Raw genomic sequence first — 27,832 nt, 5'->3', positions numbered from 1 at the left:
AAGAAAAAGTCCGCCACACTTACATTTGCTAAGGTAGACTTGCTGACGACCAACCGGGCAGTTCCTCGGCCCTCGCGCAACATCAAAGTAATCACTTGACCATCGGCGGATAGAATCGATATGTACGGGTCGGCGCTCGAACTGTGAACTATTGGCGATCCCAAGTCCAACGGTATGTGCTGCAGCTGCGTGGTGCCATACAGCAGTCGCACCCCCATGGTGGTCACCTGCACGATGTACTTGTTTCCGCCCAGATTCGCCGCGTAGACGGTCGGACCTTGCGTCGAGAAGCCCGTGTTGTCGATCTCGTTGATCTCGTGACCGGTCTGGAGGATCATCGTGCCGTCCTCCTGGCTCAGGATTAGGAACGCGTGCTTCTCGTCGTTCTTGCAAACGGTCCACATGTTGACGCAGCCGGGTAGCGTGAACGTGGTCACGATTTGCGGCTTGATGGAGTTCTGGAGAACGCAGAGGGCGCCGTTTTTGCCGTAGCCGGCGGTCGTGACCAGTTCGAGGTCGAAGTCGACATTGTGACTGAACTCCTCGCTAAGGAATGCGGGTTCGCCGACGGCCACGTTGCCGCACGGACCGATATTTAATAAACTATCGCACACCTAAAAGAGACAAATGTTATATATAGTGGCAGTTTAAAGATTCAGAAGGTGCAGAACTTTGATTCTTTTACGTTCTGCAAACCGTGTCGCTTCTCGGCAATCCGGGCAACACCCGGGTGGGTGGGTCGACCGCTTTAGGAATGTTAAATTGCCCTTGAGCACAAATTTCTTTAACCAAAGCCAATTTATATTAGGTTCACTTGTAAAAGCAGCTCGCAATGGAAGTAAATGCACACACGACAATAATTTCGTCGAAATGGTGGCACAGTTTTCCCTTGTAATTCGGCAGTTACATTCAACTTTTGCCATAAAAATATCATGTACGATTACGCGGCTGTTTAAATCTTACGTGCACCTCGATTATACGAATTCGTGTCGCAATTTTCAGTTGAAAATGTTACGCGCTCTACTTACATAGGTTCGCTTTGGTAAACAACGATATAAAAATGCCGCGCACAAGTTACATTAGAGACAGAATTCGTCTCTCCCACCCAATTCTTACTTATGTACTCACCGAGACCGAATCGATTCTAATGCAAAACACGCTTCAGCTACGTTTTTTTATACATGTAAAGGCCGTCCCTCATGCCCCGTGGGAACGGTCTTTAGAACCGGGAACACTGAGGCGTTTTGGCTCTTATCTGCTGGTACACTCGTTGCTTATCTGAAAGGGCTTTATTTTCTCGCAGTTTAGTTCCGTTCTCTTTCACTATGAAGCGCTACACGTATAACATTTCCTATACTGGAAAATTTGTAAATTAAAAACCAAACCTTTTTACGCCTAATACTTCAATTTGGCACGGTTCGCTATAGCAAAATACATGGGCGTAGATGAGCAATTTTTATTAGTTTTGATAACCGAAGTTATGCGAAACAGGGAGTTTCTTCTGGTTTAGGGTCTGAAGTTGAGATTTGTAGGGTGCGCAATTTTTTAGATTGGGTCATGCAAGATGTAACGGTAGCTCTTAATTCGGATTATTTCGAAATTTTATAGAAAGTAGTCATTTCGGAGATTATTTAGGAGTGGGCATTGTTGCAGGTGTGTTAGGAGAGTGAGCAGGGCAGTCAAAATTTGAGTAGATTTAGATTTGTAAAAGGTTCGTAGTTTCGATTTGTAAGCTGGTTATCACGTTTCCGTTCTGCGTATTTAAATTTTATAGAGTATTGTTCTCATCATAGCTTTAGGAAGTCTGGCGACAGAATGTCGGGGTAACATGATCAGCCAAAGTGGTTATCTTGAGCTCATATACCTCATTGTATGAGGTATATCCCAGAACTTAATTTGGGAAATTTATGACAAGAAAAATTGGGAGGTTGTGCTCGGATAGAGCGAGAAATTTGAATGTTCCATCAAGATCAAAATTGATACGTTACCTGAATTATATCTTTAAATCAATAAAGCTATAACCTACAAGTCAGTAAACAAAATCAACACCATTATGGCGTAACAAACAAACCTATACATTGTGAAACATCACATAACGGAAACTCGTTTGGGGCTCCACGAGTGTAAGGTCAAATATTTCCAGATAGTAGGCTGTTTTCCCCCGACCATCGTCGCTTAATACAAACGGGATCGTTCGATTCTGAGCCGTCTGGACGTTCAGGTTACAGGGATGTTGAATACGAAGAGCAAGTTCAACAAGAAGTTGACGAACATCTTTCTACTAAAATGTGTGACTAACCATATAGCTGTATGGCATGTGTTGTCGTTGGGAAACATTGAAACGATGCCGAATGTGTGCCAAAGTACGAGTTACTGGCGAGGTTAATATTAGGCAGAAAGGAGAAAGACGAAACGTAGGCCGTTTATTTACGAGTGATAAAATTTACGCGAAGGAACATTTTCGAGTCGGAGAACCGCCTTTCAAATAAAAACCAGATTAAATAATTATGATATTAAAACTCGAAGAATGTCTTTAATTTTTGGATCGCTAACAGTAACGGCTGGTTAAAAGCAAGTTCCTCAAAGTTGAGTGACGTCATTGAATATGAACTTTTAGTGTTAAAATAAGTCACAATCTAACTGTCAATGAAAATTTGTGACCAGCTGATGAAAACTTGATTGGGGTTACCATCGTCATCGTAGACGAGTACTTACCTGAGAAGGTCATTCTGACGTGCCAGGTCCACTTAATGCTGAAGTTTCAGATTACAAGAAGCTGAATCACCTAAGCTTAACAGTGTTTGGTTTTAGAATTAAAATCAAGGCCGTGCTAGTAGCGCAACAAATGTAGTCGCACGAATAAAACTAATCTCAAAAGATCATGGCACGGTAGACGATACAGTGGCAGCTTAAAGATTCAGATGGTGCAGAATTTTGATTCTTCTAGGTTCTGCAAACCGTGCCGCTTCTCGGCAATCAGAGCAACATCCGGGGGGATGGGTCGACCGCTTTAGGAATGTTAAATTGACCTTGAGCACAATTTTTTTTTTACTAAATCCCCAAAACGGTCGACTCTATTGTTACACCATGCAAAAAACTTACTTTGAACTTTGAATGGTAGCGGCAATTCGGAAACTTGTATGGTGGAACGCCTTGTGCAATACAATTGAGCTCTTTGTATCGCCTGGTAAATTTGACTGCTCGTTGAAAGTGAATTTTGAGAGACGGTTTACTGGGCTTCATGTTCCTCGAAATTTAATAGTTGGAATGGAAATGGAATAATTTGCCAATGTTCTGCAATACGGAAATGTCAATTTCACCCTCATAATCTCAGGGTTTTAACAGATAGAAAAATCGCTAATTAATCACCTTTAAACTTTTTGCCGGTTGCCGTTTTAATTAGAATCTTATCGCCCCGTATAAACAAGATAGGTGCGCAAATTTGGTTAATAAACTTTATTCTTATCGCAACCAAACACTCCAAATATAAACGTAAAATTTTCGATCATGCGAATGCAATAATGCACGAAAATGTTCGTCGCCAATTTATATTAGGTTTACTTGTAAAAGCAGCTCGCAATGGAAGTAAATGCACACACGACAATAATTTCGTCGAAATGGCGGCACAGTTTTCCCTTGTAATTCGGCATTTAGCTTCAACTTTCGCGATAAAAACATCATGTACGATTACGCGGCTGTTTAAATCTTCCGTACACCTCGATTAAACGAATTCGTGTCGCAATTTTTAGTTGAAAATGTTACGCGCTCTAAAAATACCGCGCTCACCTTACATAGGTTCGCTTTGGAGGTTCAGCTAAGAATCTAATATTACGCGATATAAAAATGCCGCGCACAAGTTACATAGATTCGGCGAAGAATTCTTATCTCCCACCCAATTCTTACTTATGTACTCACCGAGCCCGAATCGGCCTTAATGCAAAACACGCTTCAGCTACGTTTTTTTTTATACATGTAAAGGCTGTCCCTCATGCTCCGTGAGAAGAACGGTCTTTAGAACCGGGAACACTGTGGCGTTTTGGCTCTTACTCGTTGCTTATCGGAAAGCGCTTCATTCTCTCGCATTTTAGTTCCGTTCTCTTTCACTATGAAGCGGTACACGTATAAAATTTCCTATACTAGAGAATTTGTAAATTCAAAAGCAAATCTTTCTACCTACCCCTAAAGCGACCACCCGTACCAGGTACAGTTTTTGGTTAGCAGGGTCAGAGCTGGATTCTTTTCAAAACGCTGTATGCCATTTTCCCTACTGAAATTTGGCACGGTTCGCTATAGTAAAATACATGAACGTGGATGAGCAATTTTTATTAGTTTTGATAATCGAAGTTATGCCAAACAGGCGGTTTCTTCTGGTTTAGTGTCTGAAGTTGAGTTTTTTGGGATGCGCAGTTTTTTAGATTGGGTCATTCAAGATGTAACGGTAGCTCTTAATTCGGATTTTTTTTTCGAAATTTTAGAGTGGGCATTGTTGCAGGTGTGTTAGGAGAGTGAGCAGAGTAGTCAAAATTTGAGTAAATTTAGATTTGTAAAAGATTCGTAGTTTCGATTTGTAAACTGGCTATCATATTTTTGTTCTGCGCATTTAAATTTTATCGAGTATTGTTCTCATCATAGCTTTAGGAAGTCTGGCGACAGAATGTCGGGGCAACATGATCAGCCAAAGTGGTTATCTTGAGCTCATTGTATGAAACTTACCTTTTTTCGCTTTGCCTATAGAAATACCTGTTATGTATTACGTGGTAAATAAATAAGGTGATATTGGTATATCCCAAAACTTAATTTGGGTAATTTATAACAAGAAAATTTGGGAAGTTGTGCTCGGATAAAGCGCGAAATTTGAATGTTCCATCAAGATCAAAATTGATACGTTACCTGAATTATATCTTTAAATCAATAAAGCTATAACCTACAAGTCGACGAGTCAGTAAAAAAAAACATCATTGGCGTAACAAACAAACCTATACATTGTAAAACATCACATAATGGAAACTCGTTTGAGGCTCCACGAGTGTAAGGTCAAATATTTCCAGATAGTAGGCCGTTTTCCGCCGTCCAACGTCGCTTAATACCAACGGAATCGTTCGATTCTGAGCCGCCGGGACGTTCAAGTTACAGGGATGTTGAATACGAAGAGCAAGTCCTACAAGAAGTTGACGAAAATCCCTCCACTAATATGTATGACTAACCACATAGCTGTATGGCATGTGTTGTCGTTGGGAAACATTTAAACGATGCCGAATGTGTGCCAAAGTACGAGTAACTGACGAGGCAGAAAGGAGAAAGATAAACGTAGGCCGTTTATTTACGAGTGATAAAATTTACGCGAAGGAACATTTTCGAGTCGGAGAACCGCCTTTCAAATAAACAGGTGATTAAATAATTATGATATTAAAACTCAAAGAATTTGTTTAAAGTTGAGTGACGTCATTGAACTTTTAGTGTTAAAATAAGCCAGAATCGAACTGTCAATGAAAATTTGTGACCGGCTGATGAAAACTTGATAGAGGTTACCATCGTCATCGTAGACGAGTACTTACCTACCTGGGAAGGTCGTTCTGACTTACCAGATCCACTTAATGCTGAAGTTTCAGATTACAAGAAGCTGAACAGTGTTTGGTTTTAGAATTAAAACCAAGGCCGTGCTAGAAGCGCCACAAAGGCAGTCGCACGAATAAAACTAACCTCAAAAACGTAACTGGCAATCTGCAAACTGGCCTGCTTCTCATTTCCGTACACCTCCAACTCTTCCGTGTCTCTAATGTCCATCACATCGCTAGCCATGCAGTCGTTTAAAGTCCGTTCGGACTCATCCGACTGGTCGGCGTTACTGTTCAATTTGGCACGTTTCAAGGCGGGCGGATCGTCGTCCAACATTATAACCTGGTTGTCCTTTTCGGTGAAACGTAACAGCAGCGAGTTGCCGAGGCGTGAACCGAGGAACAAGAAATTGTCTTCGCAAATGCAGATCTGTAAACGAAACGAAGTAAAGCTACATCTGTTGAGAACGTTACCACTTACGCATGTTGTTAGTACGCTGGCGGCGGCGCGATCGAAATGAAAACTGCGCACGTAACGCATGCTATCCGCCAGCAAAGTGAGCACGTACAGTTCGCCACCTTTCAACGACAAAACCAACTGATCGTCGGCCAAAAAACTGACCTGCGCGCAATCGAGACTCACCTTCAAATCTTCTTGGGGCTCTACAACCGATCGAAATTAACCTAGGACTGTGAAACCGTGCCCACTTACTTAGCGGAAAGTTGGTGCTGCTATCCGCGATGCTGTTCAGCGAAACGCCGTACGGCGGAATACTTTGATTGAGGTAAATTAGGGCGTTCACCGAAAAGATCAAGGTACCTCCGAGAGGTTTCTTGATCGCGACGGCCCTGGTGCAATCGAACGGCAGGTTCGTAACCTGCCAGATGATCGGGTGGACTTTCTGCTGTAAGTTTAGCGACATTGCCGCCATTGCGCAGGTATCCGTTCGGACGGCGACTCGTCTACAAAAAACGATTCCATTAATTTGATAGTTTACGAATAATCTAAAACCGCGTACTAGAAACAGGGTCTCAATTTGACTGTGTATTAATTTTGATTAACAATTTAAGGTAATATTGCAGCGAGTATCCCAGACATCGGGGCGCCATCAAGTCGATAAAAGATTAGTCCCGGCGGATGCGACGCATTCTAGACTTTTCGGGAATGTTCCCTGTTTTTTTCTAGACACTTTCCGTTTGCTATATAAGCAACTTGAAGCGTGTTTAATGGAAGTTCCACCATCGACGCCGAATTGATGAGTAGTGATTTCGCGCTCGTTTATTATAAATCATTCCATTTAAAGACTGTTTTTAATTCACTGTGCAGTAGGTCTTCAACTCAAGATGGTACTCGACGAAATGGGGAACTTTGCGGACTGGCCACGGCGCGTCATAGCACAAATGAGTTGGGAGAACTCCTATTCGTAACTCAGACAACAACATCAAATTGTAAGCGAATTTGATACTTTTGAAATATTGGAATGTTCTGATATTGTGAATTTTTGACTTTGGCATTTTAAGTTTAAGAATCTAAAATTTTAGGAATTTGACATTTTGGAATTTTAGAAATTTTGTATGATTTAGGTAGTGAGATACTGGGACCATGATGATTTTAAGATTTTGCGAATGATATTCCTCAAATTTGCATTTTGGAGGTTTTTAAATTTTAGAAAATTCAGATTTTGGGAATTTGAAATTTTTGAAATGTAAATTTTGGAAAGTAGAAATTGTAGAATGTTGAAACTTTTGGAGTCATTTGGAAAATTTGAACAAATGAGATTGTTGAGATTTCGAGCTTTGGTAATTTGAGATTCTGGTATTTTTGAAATTTTGGGAGTGTTGAATTTTAAAAATTTCTAAATTTTGAGCATTTAGACCATTTTTAAGTTTTAGAAACGAACAATATTACGGCATTTTGAACATTTGGAGTGAATTTTGGGATTATGAGATTTTATGAATTTGAGATTATGGAAATTTAACATCTTTGGATTTTTGTAATTTTGAGAACTTAAGGAATAAGTATTGAATATTCAATTTTTTTTTAATTCTGGAACTTGGGTTGGTACTTACAAATTTTTGGAATTGTGAATTTAGACATTGAGTTTGGGGATTTTTTTAATTTCGTGAATTGTGATACTGGGATTTTTCAAACTTTGGGAGTTTGAGATTTCAGAATTGGGAATTTGTGATGTTTGAACCTTTGCGAGTTTCAGATTACTTATTACATTAGACATTTTTTGAGTTCGGAATTCTGAAATAGTGTTGGGAATTTGTGATTTGAGAATTGTTAATATTTTGGGAATTTTTGAGAAATTTGAAATATTTGCGATTTTAGAGTTTTAAAATTTGTGATTTTGTGAAGGAATTTGAGATTCCAAAATGTTGGAATTGGAGTTTAGAATTTTTGAAAATATTGGGGATCCTGAACTTTTGGGTATTTGACATTTATCATAATTTTTGGGAATAAGAAATTTTAAAATTTTGGAAATTTGCGATTTTGAGAATTTAACATATTGAGACTTTTGAAATGTTCAGAATTTAGGAGATTTTGAATATATCTAAATTTTTTTTAACTCTGGAACCTTGGGCTTTTGGTATTTTCAAATTTTGGTAATTGTGAATTTAGATATTTTGAAAATATGAGATTTTTGTGATTATGGAGATTATGAATATTTGGGAATTTGAAATTTTGGAAAGTTTTTTTGGATTTCTGGATTTAGGAAGTGAGATACTGAGATCACGATGATTTTTGCAAATGTGAACTTTCTATGCACGATATTCCTGAAATTTGCATTTTGAAGGTTTTTAAATTTTAGAAATTTCAGATTTTGGGAATTTGAAATTATTGAAATGTGAGAATTTTTCATACATTTTGGAAAGTAGAATTTGGGATTTTTGAAATTTTGAGAACTTAAGAGATAAGTATTGAATAATTAATTTTTTTTTATTCGAGAACTTGACAATTTTTGGAATTGTGAATTTAGATATTTAGAGATTGAGTTTGGGGATTTTTTTAATTTTGTGAATTGTGATACTGGGATTTTTCAAACTTAAGGAGTTTGAGAGAATTTTTCAATTTTTGGGAATTTCTGATGTTTGAACCTTTGGGAGTTTGAGATTATTACATTAGACACTTTTTGATTTCGGAATTCTGAAACAGTTTTTGGAATTTGTGATTAAGAATTGTTCATATTTTGGGAATTTTTGAGAAATTTGAAATATTTTAGAGTTTTAAAATTTGTGATTTTGTGAATTTTGAGATTCTAAAATGTTGGAGTTGGAGCTCGAGTTAGAATTTAGAATTTTTGAAAATTAATAATATTGGGGATCCTGAACTTTTAGATAATTGACATTTATCATAATTTTTGGGAATTAGAAAATTTTGCGATTTTGAGAATTTAACACATTGAGATTTTAAAAATATGAGGTTTTTGTGATTAAGAAGATTTTGAATGTTTGGGAATGTGAAATTTCGGAAATGGGGAATTTTGATTTTCAGTTTTTGGATTTTCGAATTTAGGAAATAAATCTAATTTTTTTGAAATTCTGGAACCCTAGGGTTTTAGAATTTCCAAATTTTGGTAATTTGTTAAATTAGGTATTATGGAAATGAGATTTTTGTGATTATGGAGATTTTGAGTGTTTAGGAATTTGAAATTTTGGAAATATGGAATTGTGATCTTCAGTTTTTGGATTTAGCAAGTTGAGATACCAGGATCATGATGATTTTGCAAATGTTAACTTTTTGTGCACAATATTAATAAAATTTTAGAATTTTTAGATTTTAGAAATTTTGGGAATTTAGCTCGGAATTTAGGAGATTTTGAATATTACTAATTTTTTTGTGCAATTCTGGAACCCTAGGGTTTTGGAATTTTCAAATTTTGGTAATTGTAAATTTAGTTATTGTGGAAATGAGACTTTTGTGATTATCGAGATTTTGAATGCTTGGGAATTTGAAATTTTGGAAATATGGAATTGTGATTTTCAGTTTTTTGATTTTAGCAAGTTGAGATACCGGGATCAGGATGATTTGAAGATTTTGCAAATGTTAACTGTCTGTGCACAATATTAATAAGATTTTAGAATTTTTGGATTTTGAAAATGTTGGGATTTAACATCTGTATTGAGATTTTAGAAATTTTGCGAATTTAGCTCGGAATTTAGGAGATTTTGAATATTACTAATTTTTTTGTGCAATTCTGGAACCCTAGGGTTTTGGAATTTTCAAATTTTGGTAATTGTAAATTTAGTTATTGTGGAAATGAGACTTTTGTGATTATCGAAATTTTGAATGTTCGGGAATTTGAAATTTTGGAAATGGAGAATATGATTTTCAGTTTTTGGATTTGCGAATTTAGGAAATATATCTAATTTTTTTTGAAATTCTGGAATCTTAGGGTTTTAGAATTTCCAAATTTTGGTAATTTGTTAATTTAGGTATTATGGAAATGAGATTTTTGTGATTATGGAGATTTTGAATGTTTAGGAATTTGAAATTTTGGAAATATGGAATTGTGATTTTCAGTTTTTTGATTTAGCAAGTTGAGATATCGGGATCATGATGATTTTGCAAATGTTAACTTTTAGTGCACAATATTAATAAGATTTTAGAAATTTGTATGTACTGTTCTCTCACTCACTCACTCAGAGAAGTTGCTGGCAATCATGTATTTAAAAGTGTGTGAGTGAGAAAAAAAATGAATGAGCCTTACCCTGAGAATGTCTTAAGCGGTTCATATAAAATAAGGAGCGTCGGTTCGTAATATCCATGCAAGAACTGTATATCGATGACGTCGTCGATTTTATCGATGAAGTCTTTTAGCACGATCATGTAGGAAGCCAAAATCGGTGCCTTAGACCCGTACGAGCTCGTGATCATCGGTTTGACGTCGGTCGGATCGCCGTCGTCGATGGCGGACTCGCGCCGAAACGGTAGCACGACCAGTTTTCTACCGAAGACCGTCATGACGGCGCAACGATTTTCTGGATCGGCCCTTACGATCGGATTGTGGTGAAATTGTGTCCAGCCGTCCTAAACGAGCACGAGTTAAATACGAGAGGGACAATCGCTAATGTTTACCTTCATATCGTCTTCTTCAAAGTAGTGCAAGCTTAAAGTCTTCAAATCGTGACTGTCGGGGTCGTACTCGACAATTGACAGTTTCGCATCGGAGAAGGCCAGAAGAACCGCGTCGCGCGGGCCGTTCGCGAGGTTCACACTTTGCATCGACATCACGTTGCCGAAAAGAGTGTACTGTGCGACGCATTCCAGCTTCGATTTGGGCGGACGCAGGTCGGTCGGTTTTATTTTCGCATCGACGTCGGGAATTAAACGAAATATTTTTAAGATATTCGCGGCGGCCGTTATCAGACTTCTTTCCGCCTTATTGAAAAAGTGGCAGCTAATTGCGTGTTCCACCCCCGTAGCGGGGTGAGTTTGTTTACACATAGAAAACATTATTACAAGTTTTAACACTCTTTTTTACACATTTAGTGGAAAGGATAGCGAGTTTTTGTATTACTTTGCAACTTAGTAGTTAAATGTTTAGTCTTATTTACATTTTTATTATCACTGTTTATGAAGATGCGTATTTGAGGTTATGGCGAATACAAACTCGGCCTAGATGCCAATTTTCAATTGTAGGGTAATTTTTGCATCGTTGCCAAACATGACATGTTTCCAAAGAAATGCTCACTTTTTCTTTGTTCTTAACGCTTACAATTAGACAACACAGCGTACAACGATACCAAAGTCAGAAGATACGAATTAGATGAATACTTTTTAATTGGTATTTTAATGTGTTCTTTTACACAAGCAAACGTAAAGCAAAAGGGAAAAGTAGTACTAGTAATCCAAATATGCGCCACAGTCTTCAGTAAATTTTGAAAAAGAGAGGAGAATACTTACTAAAAAGGGCAACAAGGCAGAGTAAGGCCCAGTTGTACAATGTCAGTCCAAACTTAAGTTTATAGTTAAATTGTGAGGATTTGATTGGCTAATATTTCACAAGTTGACCCAATAATGTTTCTGAAATCTGTCAGTGAAACTAATCAGAAGTTTAAACTGACATTGTAAAACCGAGCCTAAGAGATCATTGTTCTGGTTCTGCGAAGCTAAAGGAATACAATAATTGATAGGAATGCAACATCAACAATAAAATAAATTCGATGGCGTTTTAATGAAAATATTACAATATTACAAATAGGTCACTGTAATATACGTCCTATAAAATCTGCTCTGTTAATATTTGAATTTTAATTAATTTTTAGTAAAAAGGGAAAATATTAATATCAAAACAGGCTTGCGCAGAAACAACGGAGCTATAAATTGTTAAGTGAATCTCAAGCAAATGCATTACCTAATTACAATTCAATTATATCGAATATCAATATGTAATCAAACGTTAAATCAGGGAAATCTACGAAAACAACAGAATTTACCTTTGAACTTCGGGTCGCAACGTACTACATGGTCTAAGGTCGCAACCTTTTGAGCTCAGAAAAGCGCGTCCTTTCAATCGTGCATAACAGCATAGAAGTGGCGTTAAATTCAAGAAAAGAACTTTACGATGCACAAAATAACTAAATTTCTATTCAATAGCAATGCAATCTGTAAGGGTCTATCAAGCAGACACTGAAAACGTTGACTTACCCTATACTTAACCGTTGCCAACTCTGGCAAAAAATCTACATGCAGAACCACCTACCTTTCAAGTCGAAACGATGAACTTTTCGCGGTACTTTTGAATTTGGTTGGCAGTCGGCTCCAAATGGGTGGCACGAATGAACTCCTAAGTTGTGAAATCGGTTCTTGTACGTGTTGGGACGTGACACATAATCGGGAAGGGAATTAATTAAAAGACAGAACTTTTGTGCGTAAGAAATGACAAGAATAAATAAATATATTACGCACACAACAAGACCATACCAGGGAAACCTTCGACGGGACAAAAACCCCGGCATAGGCCGCACAAATACATGAGATAAATCACCTACGTCCTACAGCAACGAAATGCAAGAGAAAGTACACATAAATAAACGTTTGCGGCCAGGAGCGCTACACTCTCATCGGTTGACCGTTTTGACCAATGAGGGTGCCGGATGTGCAAGCGACCCGTCGCCACAAGTATTTCCTTACAATGCAACTAGGGACGTGATTTTCCAAACGCATTCCATAAGCAAGATGTCGTAATCTTGAGTGGTTGGCTAAAGTAAAAATGGTTTTAATCCTACCTTCGTGTGGTTTGTAACTTGGTTAAAGTAAAATGGGTTATTATCTTAGATAATCAGCCCTGTCATGAAACAATGCAACTACGAATAAGGACGAAAATAAATTACCTTGCTAATAATAGCAATAATTGTGAGAGGTTCCATCCTGTATATACAACTTACGACGATACATACATTTTTGAGAGTTGGCAACCATGCAATTTCTAGGTGGGGAAAAGCTGTCTGCGCCATCTGGAAAGCCCGAATGTGGGGTACGTTTTGGCATCTTGTCTTGAATGGCGGTCGTGAACGCGTCGCTCCATAAATGTTTGTTGTTATTTTGTGTTATTTAATGCAGGTAAGTAATTTTGGCATTTCTTTATATCGTATTTGTGTTTTGTATGCCGCATTTTATATTATTTGTGTGTTTGAATCTTTGTTTTTGAAATTTACATGGTTTAACAATGCACAATCACATAGGTGATACCGTTATGCTATTGTTTGTAATTGTTTACGTTTTTGGTGTAATGTTTGCTTAATTTATGTTTATGTGTTGATTACTTGATCTGGTCCCTGAAGTAACATTCATATAAGTTTTCATTTTATGTTAATATGTGAAAATTACCGATTCGTTTGATGTATGTACTGACTGGTTGTTTGTTACTAAAAATTTTCTCCGTGAATGAAACAGTCACGGGTAGGGTTACCAACCCCATGGATACAAAATCCGGGAGGAAAAAAAATTCTGAAAATCTCGTATTTATTATAAAAGCGACAAAACAGACATTAAAATAGCAGTGAAGTGTATCATTTTTCGATGGTTACATTTTTAAAGTTATATTTCTTGACACTTCGAGCAGCTTGCAATGCCTTTTGATTGGAAATAATAAAATTATAAAAATCTTTACACGTATATTTGAAATTTGTACACACCTGTATTTCAGACTTAACATGAGTTTCGCTAAGACGATTACGATTTTTGGTCCAAATTTCATTCACTACGCTAAAAACGCGCTCAGCAGCGGCATTTGCGATGGAAATCGACAGAACGAACGAAACGAGTTTCTTTATTTCTAGACCACATTCGTCCACACATTTTTCAAAAAAATAAACCCAACGCAAGTCTACCCTTTTTGTTTTTCCTGCTACCATTTCTCGCACTTCCCTTAGTAAACAGTAATCCTCATATGCTGAGAAACACGCGGCCGAATTCGAATTGTAAAATGTAAAACTCCGGGAGAATTTAGGTGCATTCCTGGAGCCGGGAGATTTTAATACCCAATATCCCTTTTCCGGGAGAATCCCGGAATTCCGGGAGAGTTGGTAACCCTAGTCACGGGGGTGGTAAAAACTGTGGTCAAAATTGAGTTACGATACTTAATTCCGTGATTGCCTTCAACATTCAACTGTAGGCTCGAAACCCCGAAGCCAGGGGCGGGTTACCCATCTTGCAGGAGCGGGATTACGCTAATCAGAGCTCTTCAGTTTAGAATCTATGTGCGATAAATGAGTGGCGATTCAATAATTTCCGCATATTTCGTCTTTAGTTGAATTTGCCTACAAGGCCATGTAATTTTCCATCTTGCTTTTAACAAAAGGACGTTATTGCACCAAAGATGAGTCGCATCCTGTGTATTTCACCCTTTCTTAGAATCTTGGTACCTGTTTATACCTGACCCATAATTCCCAAAACTTGTTTTGAACCTATATGTTACCTCTTGGATACTACAGTATTCGATTCAAATACAACAAATCGCAATAAAAGATTGTTTACTAACAAAAACGTGATGCATTTTGTTAAGGGCTGTTTAATAAGAAGGATTTGCTCTCTTTTACAATTTCTTCGCTAACACCAATCGGCATCTCCAATGTTTTCATATCGAGGTTCGTTTCTGAAAGAGAAAGGGCGACGATTTCGACGACAGACCGGAAGTGCCCATACTCACCCGCACACTTTACCGGAACGCCACTCGAACCAATCGTTATGTTGGACGATATGTCTTCTTTGTCAATGAGAGATTCCATAACCGAATGGATTTCGCTCAGCATTTCGAAATTTGAGTGTCCGGCTCCTACAATCACAACCGGATGCAGTTAAAGGTTAAAGGAACCGAGTTTACTGGTTGCACTGTAAATGACGGTCACTTGACTGCTACTATTGTCGGTAGTTTGTTGGTGGATGATCTCTGACACACTAGAAAGAGTGTCTTCAGTTTTGTACGACACGTTCTCCTCGACGGAGATGGCTAGATAAATCGAAATGAAAATGATCATCTTTCGGCGTCTTTCATACGTTTCGGTTCCGCCTTCGGCAACCGATCGTACTGGCTGTAGATGGTGTCGTGAGCTGCCTTCAAACGGTTGTGTTGTTTTTTTCTGATTTTATCTCGAACTAGTTCCTTTTCGGCTTCCGGCAGTAAAAAGTGGTGCACTAAGCTTGCCACTAGCTCTTCCTTCTCTTCGTAGGTTGATCTGAAAGTGCGGGTAGTTGTAGGAATGCACTTGAAGAGAAACCTACTGGTCTTCGTGGGAGCGAACTTCATTGTCGATCTTTTGGGCCAGACGTCTTACGTAGTTACTCGCCTCCGTTTTGGAAGCGAACTCCATACCTTCGGTTATTATGTCTTCCAGGTACAAATCGACGGTGTCTTGAGTCACTTTGGCAACCTAGGTGAGAGAAAGAACTGTAGGTATAATTTCGAGATAATCAAAAATTTGCCGCGTGTTTCTCTAATCGCTAGCGGTTTGTTCATGGTAATCTTAAAAATTCTAAAATAAAAACTTACATTTCCTAAAAAGACCAACAATACGAAATATAACAAAATCCTAAAAACTCCGAAAATTTGAAAAATAGTAAAAAAAAACCCAAATATTCCTAGAAGTTTTTAGGATTCCTAGAAATCACACAATCATAACATTTTCTTAAACGTTCTAAACACTACAAATCATGGCAATAAAAATAAACAAGTATAAATTGTGCACAACTCTTGTGCAGATAAAGCGCATTTTTTTAACCGAAATAGCTTTTGTTTTGACATCACCAATGGATACATTTCTTGCAGAGGTTTCAATCGCCCTTTGTGACATAAGAGGACAGATAAAGAAGGGTAGTAGTTAGTAGAAAACGGTTCCTTTCGTCGAGACCTTTAATTAGAATACAATGCGAGATAAAATTAATTTTTAATCCCCCCCTGATGTATAGGCTACCTACTGCAAAAAATTCCAGGACTCTAGGACCATTCCCCTAGAAGCAGTTCGAAACGGCAGAAGTGGGTCCGGACGGACGGACGGACAAAACGCAAAGAGCACATCTTTTTTAATTCTTAAAAAATGTGCTAAAAATCCCTAAAATCATAAAAATTTAAAAAATACTGAAGTTCAATAAAATCCTAAAAACATCTACAATCCTTAAAATCCATACTGTTCTTAGAATGCCTAAAATCGTTAAAATCTTTAAAACCGTTAAAATCCTTAAAACCTGAAAACCCTTAACATCCTTAAAATCATGAAAATCCCTACAATCCTCACAATCCTTACAATCCTTAATCCTTAAAATTCGTAAAAAACCTCAAAATCCTTAAAATCCTTAAAACCTATAAAATCCTTAAAATCCGTATAATTCTTAAAATCCTTAAAGTCCATACAAATCCTTAAAATCCATAAAATCCTTAAAATCGTTAAAATCCTTAAAATCCATAAAATCCTTAAAATCGTTAAAATCCTTAATAGCCTTAAAATCCTTAAAACCTGAACCTTAAAATCCTTAAGATCATGAAAATCTTGAAAATCCTGAAAATGTCAAATGTTTGTCTTATTTGTGTTTAATTGACTTGTCCTATACACTTTGTTTGTTTCACAGGATGAATAAAAAAAACCTTTAAAATCATGAAAATCCTAAAAATTTTGAAAATTCCTACAATCTCTACAATCCTCACAATCCTTACAATCCTTAAAATCCTTAAAAATCCTTAAAACCCTTAAAACCCCTAAAATCTTTAAAATAGCTAAAATCTTTAAGATTTTTAAAATCGTTAATGTTCTTAAAATCCTTAAAATCGTTAAAATCATCAAAATCTTTAAAAACGTTAAGATCCTAAAAATCCTTAAAAGCCTTAAAATCCTTAAAACCTGAAAACCCTTAAACAAAAATCATGAAAATCCTGAAAATCCCTACAATCCTCACAATCCTTACAATCCTTAATCCTTAAAATCCGCAACATGATGAAAAACCTCAAAATCCTTAAAATCCATAAAATCCTTAAAATCCATAAAATCTTTAAAAACATTAAAATCCTTAAAAGCCTTAAAATCCTTAAAACCTGAAAACCCTTAACATACTTAAAAGCATGAAAATCCTGTAAATCCCTACAATCCATACAATCCTTAACCCTTAAAATCCGTAAAATGCTTAAAACTCTCAAAATCCTTAAAATCCATAAAAATCCATAAAACTCTTAAAATCCATAAAATCGATAAAATCCTAAAAATCCTTAAAGTCTTTAAAATCGTTAAAATCCTTAAAACCCTTAAAACCTGAAAACCCTTAACATCCTTAAGATCATGAAAATCTTGAAAATCCCGAAAATGTCAAATGCTTGTTAAATGTTTGTCTTATTTGTGTTTAATTGACTGGTCCTATACACCTTATTTGTCTCACAAGATGAATAAAAAAAACCCTTAAAATCATGAACATCCTAAAAATTCTGAAAATTCCTACAATCCCTACAATCCTCGCAATTCTTAAAACTTTTAAAGTCCCTAAAATTCTTAAAATCGTTAAAATCCTTAAAATCCCTAAAACCCTTAACATCCTTAAAATTATGAAAACCCCTAAAATCCGTAAAATGCTTAAAAATCTCAAAATCCTTAAAATCCATAAAACCTAAACTTGTTAAAATCCTTAAAATACTTAAAATTCATAAAATCCTTAAAATCCATAAAAATCCATAAAAGCCTTAAAATCTCTAAAATCCATAAAATCGCTAAAATCCTTAAAATCGTTAAAATCTTTAAAATCCTTAAGATCTTTAAAATCATTAAAATCCTGAAAATCCTTAAAATCATTAAAATCGTTAAAAACCTTAAAATGTTAAAAGTCCTTAAAATCCGTAAAATCATTAACATCCTTAAAGTCTTTAAAATCGTTAAAATCCTTAAAAGCCTTAAAATCTTTAAAACTTGAAAACCCTAACATCCTTAAGATCATGAAAATCTTGAAAATCCTGAAAGTGTCAAATGCTTGTCAAATGTTTGTCTTATTTGTGTTTAATTGACTTTTCCTATACACTTTGTTTGTCTCACAGGATGCATTAAAGAAATCCTTAAAATCATGAAAATCCTAAAATTCTGAAAATTCCTACAATCCCTACAATCCTCCCAATCTTTACAATCCTTAAAAATCCTTAAAGTCCATAAAATTCTTAAAATCGTTAAAATCCTTAAAATGCATAAAATCGTTGCCTTAAAATCCTTAAAACCTTAAAACCCTTATCATCCTTAAAGTTATGAAAATCCTGAAAATCCCTACAATCCTTAAAATCCATAACCCTTAAAATCCGCAAAATGCTTAAAAATCTCAAAATCCTTAAAATCCGTAAAATCCTTAAAACCCCTAAAATTGTTAAAATCCTTAAAATCCCCAAAAATCCTTAAAATCGGTAAAATCTTTAAAATCCTTAAAATCATTAAAATCGTTAAAAACCTTAAAATCCATAAAATCCTAAAAACTCCTAAAATCCTTAAAATTCCTAAAATCCTTAAAATCCTTAAAATCGTTAAAATCCTTAAAAGCCTTAAAATCCTTAAAACCTAAAAACACTTAACATCCTTCAAATCATGAAAATCCTGAAAATCCCCACCATGCCTACAGTCCCTACAATCCTCACAATCCTTAAAATCCTGAACCCTTAAAAACCGTAAAATGCTTAAAAATCTCAAAATCCTTAAAACCCTTAAAACCTTAAAAATCCTTAAAATAAAGTCCTTAAAACCCTTAAAACTTTAAAACCCTTAACATCCTTAAAATCATGAAAATCCTGAAAATCCCTACAATCCTCACAATCTCTACAATCCTTAAAATCCTTAATCCTTAAAACCCTCAAGATCAAGATCCTTAAGATTTTAAAAATTTTAGAAATACCAGAGAATCAAGAGGCCTTAAAGGTTCTGAAACAACGTTGGAAGCAGGTAGGGAGCAAATAGGGGGCACACTTACTTGCTTAAAAATTTCATCATGCTCTGCCCTTCTTCGTATCTCAGCCTGACGCCTTCCACCCTCTGCGGCCTCGCGCGCGTTTCTCTCCCTTTCGAAGGCCAAGCACATGGCATGAATCCTACGCTCGTCCAGCAACCTTCGCTGCTCCTTGTTGAGAAAATCGAGCAGCGTGCCGACAACGCCTCCCGAAAGCTTACTCAACGACTCCTTCAGCATTCTGGCCTTATGCGCAATGTGAGGTTACAAGTAACGGAAGCTGCGGATCGACTTACGTTTTTAACACACAGTTCGTAGGCCCTCTGTCGCGATTCAACCTCGAGCTTTTCTCGAAGCACCTTTTCTCGTTCGTGCTCCTGTAACGCATGCGTACTGCGCAACTCCTGAATCAGTTCTCTGCATCTATCCCTCCCTTCAAATATCTAAATAAATGTGCACTTTAACTCTAAGAATACTATCTAATTGAAAACGAATCCTCGCTTAGTACGTGATGGGCTAAAAATTTGCACATCGTCCAATAATGGCAGCATAATGAAGGCTTTTACCAGAACCTGCGAGGCGCGACCACGAAGAACCCTTTCCATGAGAATTACGGATTGGTGCAGTTGCTCTTCGCCGTCATCCCCTTCGGCTACCTGCGGCGTTTGCGCTTCTGGTATCTCCTGTTCATCGACCTTAACCTTCAGCGAGCACTTTTGTCTCTCCTTCTTGCGCAGATCTGGAAACCAGCTCGTTGGTCGTCTCTTAGTCAAATACTAACTTACGTTTTAACTCGTCGTACAGCTCCTTCAGCACCGGAGAGGTCCACTTGGTCTCCCTTATGCAGAGTCGAGTACCGGGGAGGTGAATCGACGATTCTCTTATGGCGGTCGCGTCGTCCAGCCAGCGAGGAAGAGTGCCCACGTCCTCGACTCCCAGAAATTGCGCCTGGTACTTCCTGTCGTGATCGTCAATGACTTGGTGCCAGTTCCACGGGTGTTCGCCGTGTCGCATTAAAGGCGCGTACATCTCCGACTTCCGATCGGCGCATTCCTCGATGATATCTACAGGATGGTAGCTTTGCTTGATACCGCGGTGCCTCATCTCTAACTTGCGCAACGCTGAGAATTCATATTCACTAATCAGTAAATTGTTTATTGTCAACAATAAAAGCTCAGAATTGTAACAATCATAAATCTTAAACATTTTGTAAAACCTTAAGATCCTAAAGATCTTAAAGATGCTAAAGAACCTAAGGACCCTAATGACCCTAAGATCCTAAAGATTCTAAAGGTGCTAACGATCCTAAAGATTCCAAAGATCCTAAAGATCTTGAAGATCCTAAAGGTCCTGAAGATCCTAAAAATCCTAAAGATCCTAAAGTTTCTAAAGATTCTAAAGATTCTAAAGATTGTAAAGATTCTAAAGATTCTAAAGATTCTAAAGATTCTAGAGATTCTAGAGAAAGATTCTAGATTCTAAAGATTCTAAGGGTACTTAAGATCGTAAGGGTCCTTAAGATCCCAATGATTCTAAAGTTCCTACCGAACCTATCGATCCTAAAAATCCCGAAGATATCAAAGATCACAAACATCCCAAACACCCTAAACATCCCAAGGATTACAAAGGGTCCAACGATTTCAACGCTTTCAAACATTACAAAGATTCTAATGATTTCAAAGATTCCCTAATATTCCAATGATTCCAAAGATACCAAACATTCCAAAAATTCTAAAGATTTTAGAGAGGCTAATGATAGTTCGTATGATTTTAGCGATGCCAAAAATACTAATGATCCGGATGATCAAGGATGATACAATTCCAACTATTCCAATGGTTCCCATGATCCCAATCATCCCAACGATTTCTACTATTTCAACGTTCAATGTTTGTGATTTTTGGTCCCTCTGGAATCTTTGGGATATTTAGCATCTTTACTTTAAGATGTTTAGTACCTCTTAATCTAATACCATTGGTATAATTAGCATTTTTATCATTTTTGGCAACTGTCTGACATTATTCGGATCATTAGTATTTTTGGCGTCGTGAAAATGATTCGAATTTTTATTATTTTTAGACTTCCTAAAATCTTTAGAATCTTTGGAATGTTTGGAATCAATGGAATCGTTGAAAGGTTTCGAATGGTTGGTACTTCGGAATCATTGGAATATTAGGGAATCTTTGAAATCATTGCAATCTTTGTACTGTTTGAAAGTTGGAACCTTTGTAATCTTTGGGATGTTTGAGGTGTTTAGGATGTCTGTGATCGTTGATATCTCTGGGTTCACTATGATCCTTAAGATCTTTAGGATTTTTGAGATCTGCAGGATCTTTACGATCTTTTTTTTTGGATCTTGGAATCATTGGGATCATTCGATCATTCGTAGATTTCAAAAGTTTTGGAGAGTTCGAAGATTTTGAAGAGTTCAAAGATTTCAGATTTCAAAAGTTTAAGAAATTTAAGAGATTTAGGGGTTAGATTATGGGAGATTTAAGAAATTTAAGAGATGTAAAAGATTTCAGAGATCTAAGATAAGAGATCTAAGAGATTTAAGAAATTTAAGAGATTTAAGAGATTTAGGGGAGGTTTAAGATATTTAAGAGATTTCAGAGATTTACGAGATTTACGAGATTTAAGAGATTTAAGAGATTTAAGAGATTTAAGAGATTTAAGAGATTTAAGAGATTTAAGAGATTTAAGAGATTTAAGAGATTTAAGAGATTTAAGAGATTTAAGAGACTTAAGAGATTTTAGAGATTTCAGAGAGTTAGGGGAGATTTAAGATATTTAAGAGGTTTCAGAGGTTTACGAGATTTAAGAGATTTCAGAGATTTCAGAGATCTAAGAGATATGAGATTTAAGAAATTTAAGATATTTAAGAGATTTCAGAGATCTAAGATAAGAGATCTAACAGATCTAAGAGGTTTAAGAAATTTAAGAGATTTAGGGGAGATTTAAAAGGTATAAGATATTTAAGAGATTTAAGATATTTAAGAGATTTAAGACATTTCGAAGATCTAAGAGATTTACGAAATTTAAGAGATTTAAGTGATTTCAGAGATTTCAGAGATCTAAGAGATATAAGAGATTTAAGAAATTTAAGAGATTTAAGAGATTTCAGAGATGTAAGAGATCTACGATATTTAAGAGATTTCAAAGATTGAAGAGATTTAAGAGATTTACGAGATTTAAGAGATTTAAGAGATTTAGGGGAGATATAAGAGGTTTAAGATATTTAAGAGGTTTCAGAGATTTACGAGATTTAAGAGATTTAAGAGATTTAAGAGATTTCAGAAGTTTCAGAGATTTAAGAGATTTCAGAGATTTCAAAGATTTCAGAGATCTAAAGATTTAAGAGATATTTAAGAGATTTACGAAATATACGAGATTTAAGAGATTTAAGCGATTTAAGCGATTCCAACGGATTCGAGAGTGTTCGAGAAGATTGGAGATGATTGGAGAGGATTCGAGAGGATTCGAGAGGATTCTAGAGGTTTCGAGAGGAGTCGAAAGGATTCGTGAGGAGTCGAGAAGACTCGAGAGGACTTGAAAAGACTCGAAAGGACTCAATAGGACTCAACAGAACTCGAGGTCTCAAGAGATTCAAGAGATAGATTTAAGAGATTTACGAGATTTAAGCGATTCCAACGGATTCGAGAGGATTCGAGAGGGTTCGAGAGGATTGGAGAGGATTCGAGGGGATTCTAGAGGTTTCGAGAGGAGTCGAAAAGATTCGAGAGGAGTCGAGAAGACTCGAAAAGACTCGAGAGAACTCAACAGAACTCAAGAGGTCTCAAAAGATAAGGGATTTAAGAGATTTCGAAGATTTCAAAGATTTCGAAGATTTCAAAGATTCAAAGAGTCGCAAACATTCCGAGAAACGTGCGATTCCAAGATTTGAATAAAGGGTTGTATAAAGTCATCGATGCAAATAATTCAAGTGGGTTCTAGCATCCAATGAGCGAAAGGAAGCCAAAAGTTAAAAAAATTCCATTGCCGAGTCTATACGTCCAAAGGTCCAATGAGGCGATCAACAGAAAACAAGAGCCAATTAGTTATATTGGAATAAGAACGTTTTTGTTTCAACGTTAAGATTGGTTCACGTGTTTTCGCATCACGTGATTCGCCTGACGAACCATATGGATTTGTAGTATAAAGCTATTTTTCTCTTGTAACCCATAACCCAGCCATACAGGTTCGTAGCGTCCATAAAAAATGAACCTTTGCCTTTCGGCGGCCATGTAATCAGTGATTGACTCACCCCTATTACCATCTCTATGAAGCTTTTGTAGCTTTTCCTCTTTTTCGGCCATCTTTGTTTTGCAAAATGATTTCAGTTTCATCTCAGTTCTAATATGAGACTTAGCGTGTAGCTCGTTCAGCATGCGCACCAGCAATTGCAAGCGTAAGTCTTGTATGTCTTGTATTTCCTACAATGGCAACAGCAGTTTTTCCTACTCCCCTAAGTTGTATCTACACCGGTCACCTGTTCTCGAAAGGCCCACTCGTCTCGCTCGATCGCTTCAGTCATCGCCCGCATCTTTTCGATGCTGGCATCATCGGTAGCGGGCGGCAGTGAATTCTCCCACGCTCTCTTCATGCGCGCCCTCTCGATTAGGCGCACCTCGTGCATGCCGGCCGGTAACCCGCAACCTACGGATTATCTGAAATGCCTTACTTCACAGTCGATGCGACTAACCCCACTTTAAGAAATCGAGCATTAATAATTCGGGATGGCTATCGTCCGTTATAGTGTAGCTGCTCGGCTGCCAGGGGATGGTTTGAGCTGACGACTCTCGATATTGGGTTTGAATCATTTTGTGCCTTTTCCTCGCCGGTTTCTGAGCGGAGATGAGAGGGCTAAAGGTCAGTCTCGGCGTCGTCAGCACGGGGCTGATGGACAAGGGGATCGGTCTGCAAAATTACTCGGTCAGCAGATGGTGTTGTACCGGCGACTTATACGTTTGAAAGAACTTAAAGCGGTCCACGCCGATTATGTCCACGGATTTCCTGAACTCAACCTGTGGCTTGAATTGTGGAATGGAACCCGTCTTTCTCAACACTATCATCTGGCGAGGCTGATGGGGAAGATCTGAGAACATGCTGGGGAAAATCGGACAAATCGCCTAAAAGGGGGGTGATACTGCTGCACTTTGTGAAAACGCGTGACTTACGTATTTGGCACTGGACATCTTCGCCGCCATGGCGGCTTTGTAATAGTCCCTTTCGCCGGAAACCGTGAACAGAGGATCTGTAAGCGAGAGGCTGCATTGGGCCACTTTTACGGTGTACTTACCGTATAAATAATCGTTGGGTCTCGTTAGTTTGGTCATTTTGTGTTGTGCACTTGACGTCAAGCTGTTGTCATGCGCTTGTTTGATCAATAATGGAGTTTGCAAAACTGCCGATTACGATTTCTCTACCATTTTTGAACCTAATGCTGAAAACAACAATATTACCCGTCCTCACAATATACTATTTTAAAACCTTCCCGTCTAGATTTCTGTTGCGCGTTTTTCTCCCACTTACTGTTGGCGCGCGCAAATTGTAACAGTATTTCTGTACAGGTTATTTAAAGTTTTATTTTTTCGTAATTAAAGTAGCCAGTCTAAATGTAATCATGACTCCCAAGTACGAATGATGTGACTGAATAGGAATGCATTTAAAGGAGAATTGTTTATTTCAAGTTATTGTAGCCGAGTGTGCATTTCAAATATAGCCGCTATGACGCAGAAAGAGAATTAAACATAAGTAATAATCGCGAATCGTGAATTACATTCACCGTATGTAAATATGTAAATTAGGGTAAAAAACTGCATAGAAATAACGAGTATTAACGCTAAGGTCAAAGTCCGAGTCATTGTAAATAATTAATTGAGAGCTAGTAGAGCGACTAAATTCGTCTATTCTCTACCCATGCCAAAGTGTCAAAAGCTTAAGTCACGGGCGTTCAAGCTATTTATACATGTGCGAGTTTGCGCGATAAAGCGAATTGAGGTCAGTGGATACTAAGTGAGAAAGTATAAATACGGGGATTTCAAGCACCAGAAAGGAGTTGCCCGCCGCCTTTTTACGGAGCAACATCTATGTCAGTCGCGCCCGCGGAGTTTAATAACAGAGCGTTAAGGCGATCTTTGTAAGAAAAGAAGCAAAAGAACCGAGTGAAATCATCTCGATCGAGCCAACGAAGAAGACGAAGACGATGCTTCAAGGCGCAAAGAAGAAAAATGGAAAGTTGCGAGATTATCGAAGGCGAGTATTCCTTGGTGCTTGTTCCGTCTGCGGTCCGTGCGTAGTCCATCTAGAGAGTACCAAACGAAGACCAAGATAAACCAGCCTGCCTGTGATTGGTCCAACTAAAAAGCGAATAGCAGGCTGCAGTAGGCGGTCCGAATTCATTCGATTTCCACATCGATCGTGCGACAAAGTTATCCTCGCCCCCATTTCTCTTATGTGTTAGTTACAGTGAAAAGGCGATTTCTAAGAGAAAAAGGACTTAACAGGTTTTAATAAAGATTATTGATTGTTATTTATTTATCCTTTCCCCTCTCCTTGAGGCCAGAAGAATCATCGACTGAAGCTAGCCGGCGCCCAACAATTATTTTATGTAAAGAAGAACCAACCCTAAATAAGATACTTTAAGAAGAAACGGTAAGGAGAGTTGAAAAGTAACCAGCCGGTTACAAAATCTTGTTGAAGAATTCGAATCGATCTTGACTTGTACTTGAGCTACACGCCATTACACTTACTTGACATCATTGTCTACCTTTTTGGGATATTTATGTGGTGTTTGTATTAAGATTAGTGAAGTTTTTCTCTTATTATCTTACTTCCAACTTCGCTGACGCATTTCTGCGGATTCATCTTACAAGTTTAAGGCCGTTTACGGTATGTTGTCTATGACGCATTATCTATATACTTTAAATAATCCATTTCAGGCTACTTTCGTATTCCCTGAGTTTTTTTACTTCTTATTTTGGAGTTACCAATTGCTTCCTGATTGTGCATTGATATTTCTAAGTGGAAACGCGAATTCCCGATTTTCGATATTGTGCAAAAGAATTCCATTGAAATTTCGATGCCATTACCAGTCAAAAACGCCCTGCATATTTCTACCTTATCGACTGAAAAATTACCGCCATTTCGTGTGAAACCGATTTGAACTGATGACCCAATTTTGCGATGTTCGTTGACCTACGATTGATTCCTCCGAAACGCAAGTACCTAAATAACAAGACGTGTGGTACTGTGTAAATCGTTCGTATGTATTTGTATACCCAGTTACCCGATTACGTTTAGTTTTGTCGTTACCGAAGTTTACATTAACGATAATATCATCTACGATCGATATCATATTTGTGTTACCCAGATAGTTATATTTGTTAGTATACTGTATTTTATCCTTCATATTAACTACTTTTGTTTGTGATATCTAGTTCTAAAAATTGCCGAGACTTTGTCCGAAGTAAATTTCTACAATTTTAATTAACGTTATGTATTTTGCTCTGAAGAACTTGCTCGTGTAAGTTTGGTTTCATTTGAATTGATAAGATTGCTTTGTCATTGAAGAGAGATTCAGTTATTTGTACATTTTATAGTTTTTTTTGCTTAAGACTTCATGTCACTTTTTGATATCTCATACCGATTGCAAAAACCTTAGTCGAACCAAATTTTGTTTTGTCGTAAAGTCATTTGAATTTTTGATTCTTTTTAGTATTGATTGCAATTCTACGTATAAGAATAACCCTTCGTGTCTTACGTTAACCATTGCTTATGCGATATATTGTGCAACGCGAATCATTACCCTTATATTTTTTTGTTTGTGTGTCTGTCTGTTTACAGATTTGCAGTTTCGCGTCCTCTGAGCTCAGAAGGTTGCGACCGTAGTTCAAAGGTAAATTTAGTTGTTTTCGTCGTTTTTCCCTTTTAACGTTTGATTACATTTTGGTTTTTGATACTAACGAGTTGTGATTATTACTTTGTTTGAAAGTCACTTAATGATTATAGCTCCGTTATTTCTGCGGAAGCCCTTTTTGGATAAATAGTTTCCCCGGCTACGTGTTGGCTTCTCATTTGTTTTTTTATTAGAGATTATTTTAAGTTCCCATTTTGACATACCAGATCTATATATAACAGTGTCAGATTTGTGATATTTTGAGATCATTGTATTATAGTTATTTATGCATCAAGGGCATTAAGGCGATATTTATGCCGAGGGCGACAGAGTCCGAGGGCCTCCGGCCCGAGGGATTGTAAGTCGCCCGAGGGTTAAATATTGAGTAATGCGTGAGGTGCATACAACATTTTATTTTTCATCATTCCAAAGAATGCATTTCCAATATACAAATGTCATGATTATTGTTTGCCCAACATTAAAGTGCTCCATACGAATCAAGTTGCATCTTTTTTATGACATAATATAACTCCGTCAATCAATTTGACAGGCCGTTTGAGGGCATAATGAGATGACAATCCATTATGCCCTCTCATTATGCCCTTGGGCGTAATAGACTGCTTCATATATCACATATGACAGATATAATTGACATATAATAGGCAAATGAAAAATAAAAGTATTAAACCACCCGCATTTATGACATCAAATAATATTTATGTTTTTTTCCCCATAATTGTGCATTCCTTCGAGTTTAGTAAGACGAGAAGAAGGATCTCTTAGTCTGCCTTGTTTATCCCTTTAGTAAGTATTCCTCCCTCTCTCTCTAGATTTATCAAAGATTAAATGGCGCCTATCCGGATTACTTTTACTGTTTCTTTCCCTTTTTGACTTATTTGTGTTTGTATAGAAGAACTCCATATTCACCCCGACCCACCTCTACTTTGCCTGAGCTTACCGTGTGCTTATCTAAGGTAATT

At 37.2% G+C, this 27,832-nt stretch overlaps 2 protein-coding genes across 2 annotated transcripts in view; both read right to left on the bottom strand.

The window, feature by feature from the left end:
* LOC116181315 (cleavage and polyadenylation specificity factor subunit 1) overlaps positions 1 to 11,178 on the bottom strand; it is a 35,212-nt gene extending 24,034 nt beyond the window's left edge. The window contains exons 1-6 of the mRNA XM_031501633.1: positions 10,639 to 11,178; positions 10,271 to 10,590; positions 6,268 to 6,518; positions 6,037 to 6,218; positions 5,701 to 5,985; positions 24 to 614 (exon numbers count right to left, since the gene is read on the bottom strand). Of these exons, the coding sequence (XP_031357493.1) occupies positions 24 to 614; positions 5,701 to 5,985; positions 6,037 to 6,218; positions 6,268 to 6,518; positions 10,271 to 10,590; positions 10,639 to 11,016 (2,007 nt within the window). The 5' untranslated portion in view covers positions 11,017 to 11,178. The remainder of the gene's footprint in view (positions 1 to 23; positions 615 to 5,700; positions 5,986 to 6,036; positions 6,219 to 6,267; positions 6,519 to 10,270; positions 10,591 to 10,638) is intronic.
* Positions 11,179 to 14,520: 3,342 nt separating this feature from the next.
* On the bottom strand, positions 14,521 to 24,413 carry LOC116181308 (cilia- and flagella-associated protein 91-like). The gene is made up of 15 exons (XM_031501626.1): positions 24,255 to 24,413; positions 24,133 to 24,209; positions 23,921 to 24,084; positions 23,658 to 23,872; positions 23,445 to 23,611; positions 23,220 to 23,388; positions 19,743 to 20,078; positions 19,524 to 19,696; positions 19,254 to 19,400; positions 18,982 to 19,203; positions 15,286 to 15,434; positions 15,061 to 15,239; positions 14,888 to 15,013; positions 14,714 to 14,839; positions 14,521 to 14,659 (listed from the first exon to the last, which is right to left on the bottom strand). Exons 1-15 carry the CDS (start codon positions 24,289 to 24,291, stop codon positions 14,565 to 14,567), a joined length of 2,382 nt encoding a protein of 793 aa, XP_031357486.1. The 5' UTR covers positions 24,292 to 24,413; the 3' UTR covers positions 14,521 to 14,564.
* Positions 24,414 to 27,832: the final 3,419 nt, after the last annotated feature.

Source organism: Photinus pyralis, unplaced genomic scaffold (genome assembly GCF_008802855.1).
Source record: "Photinus pyralis isolate 1611_PpyrPB1 unplaced genomic scaffold, Ppyr1.3 Ppyr1.4_LG9, whole genome shotgun sequence".
NCBI classification, from domain to species: domain Eukaryota; kingdom Metazoa; phylum Arthropoda; class Insecta; order Coleoptera; family Lampyridae; genus Photinus; species Photinus pyralis.
This window is presented reverse-complemented; position numbering and strand designations above follow the sequence as displayed.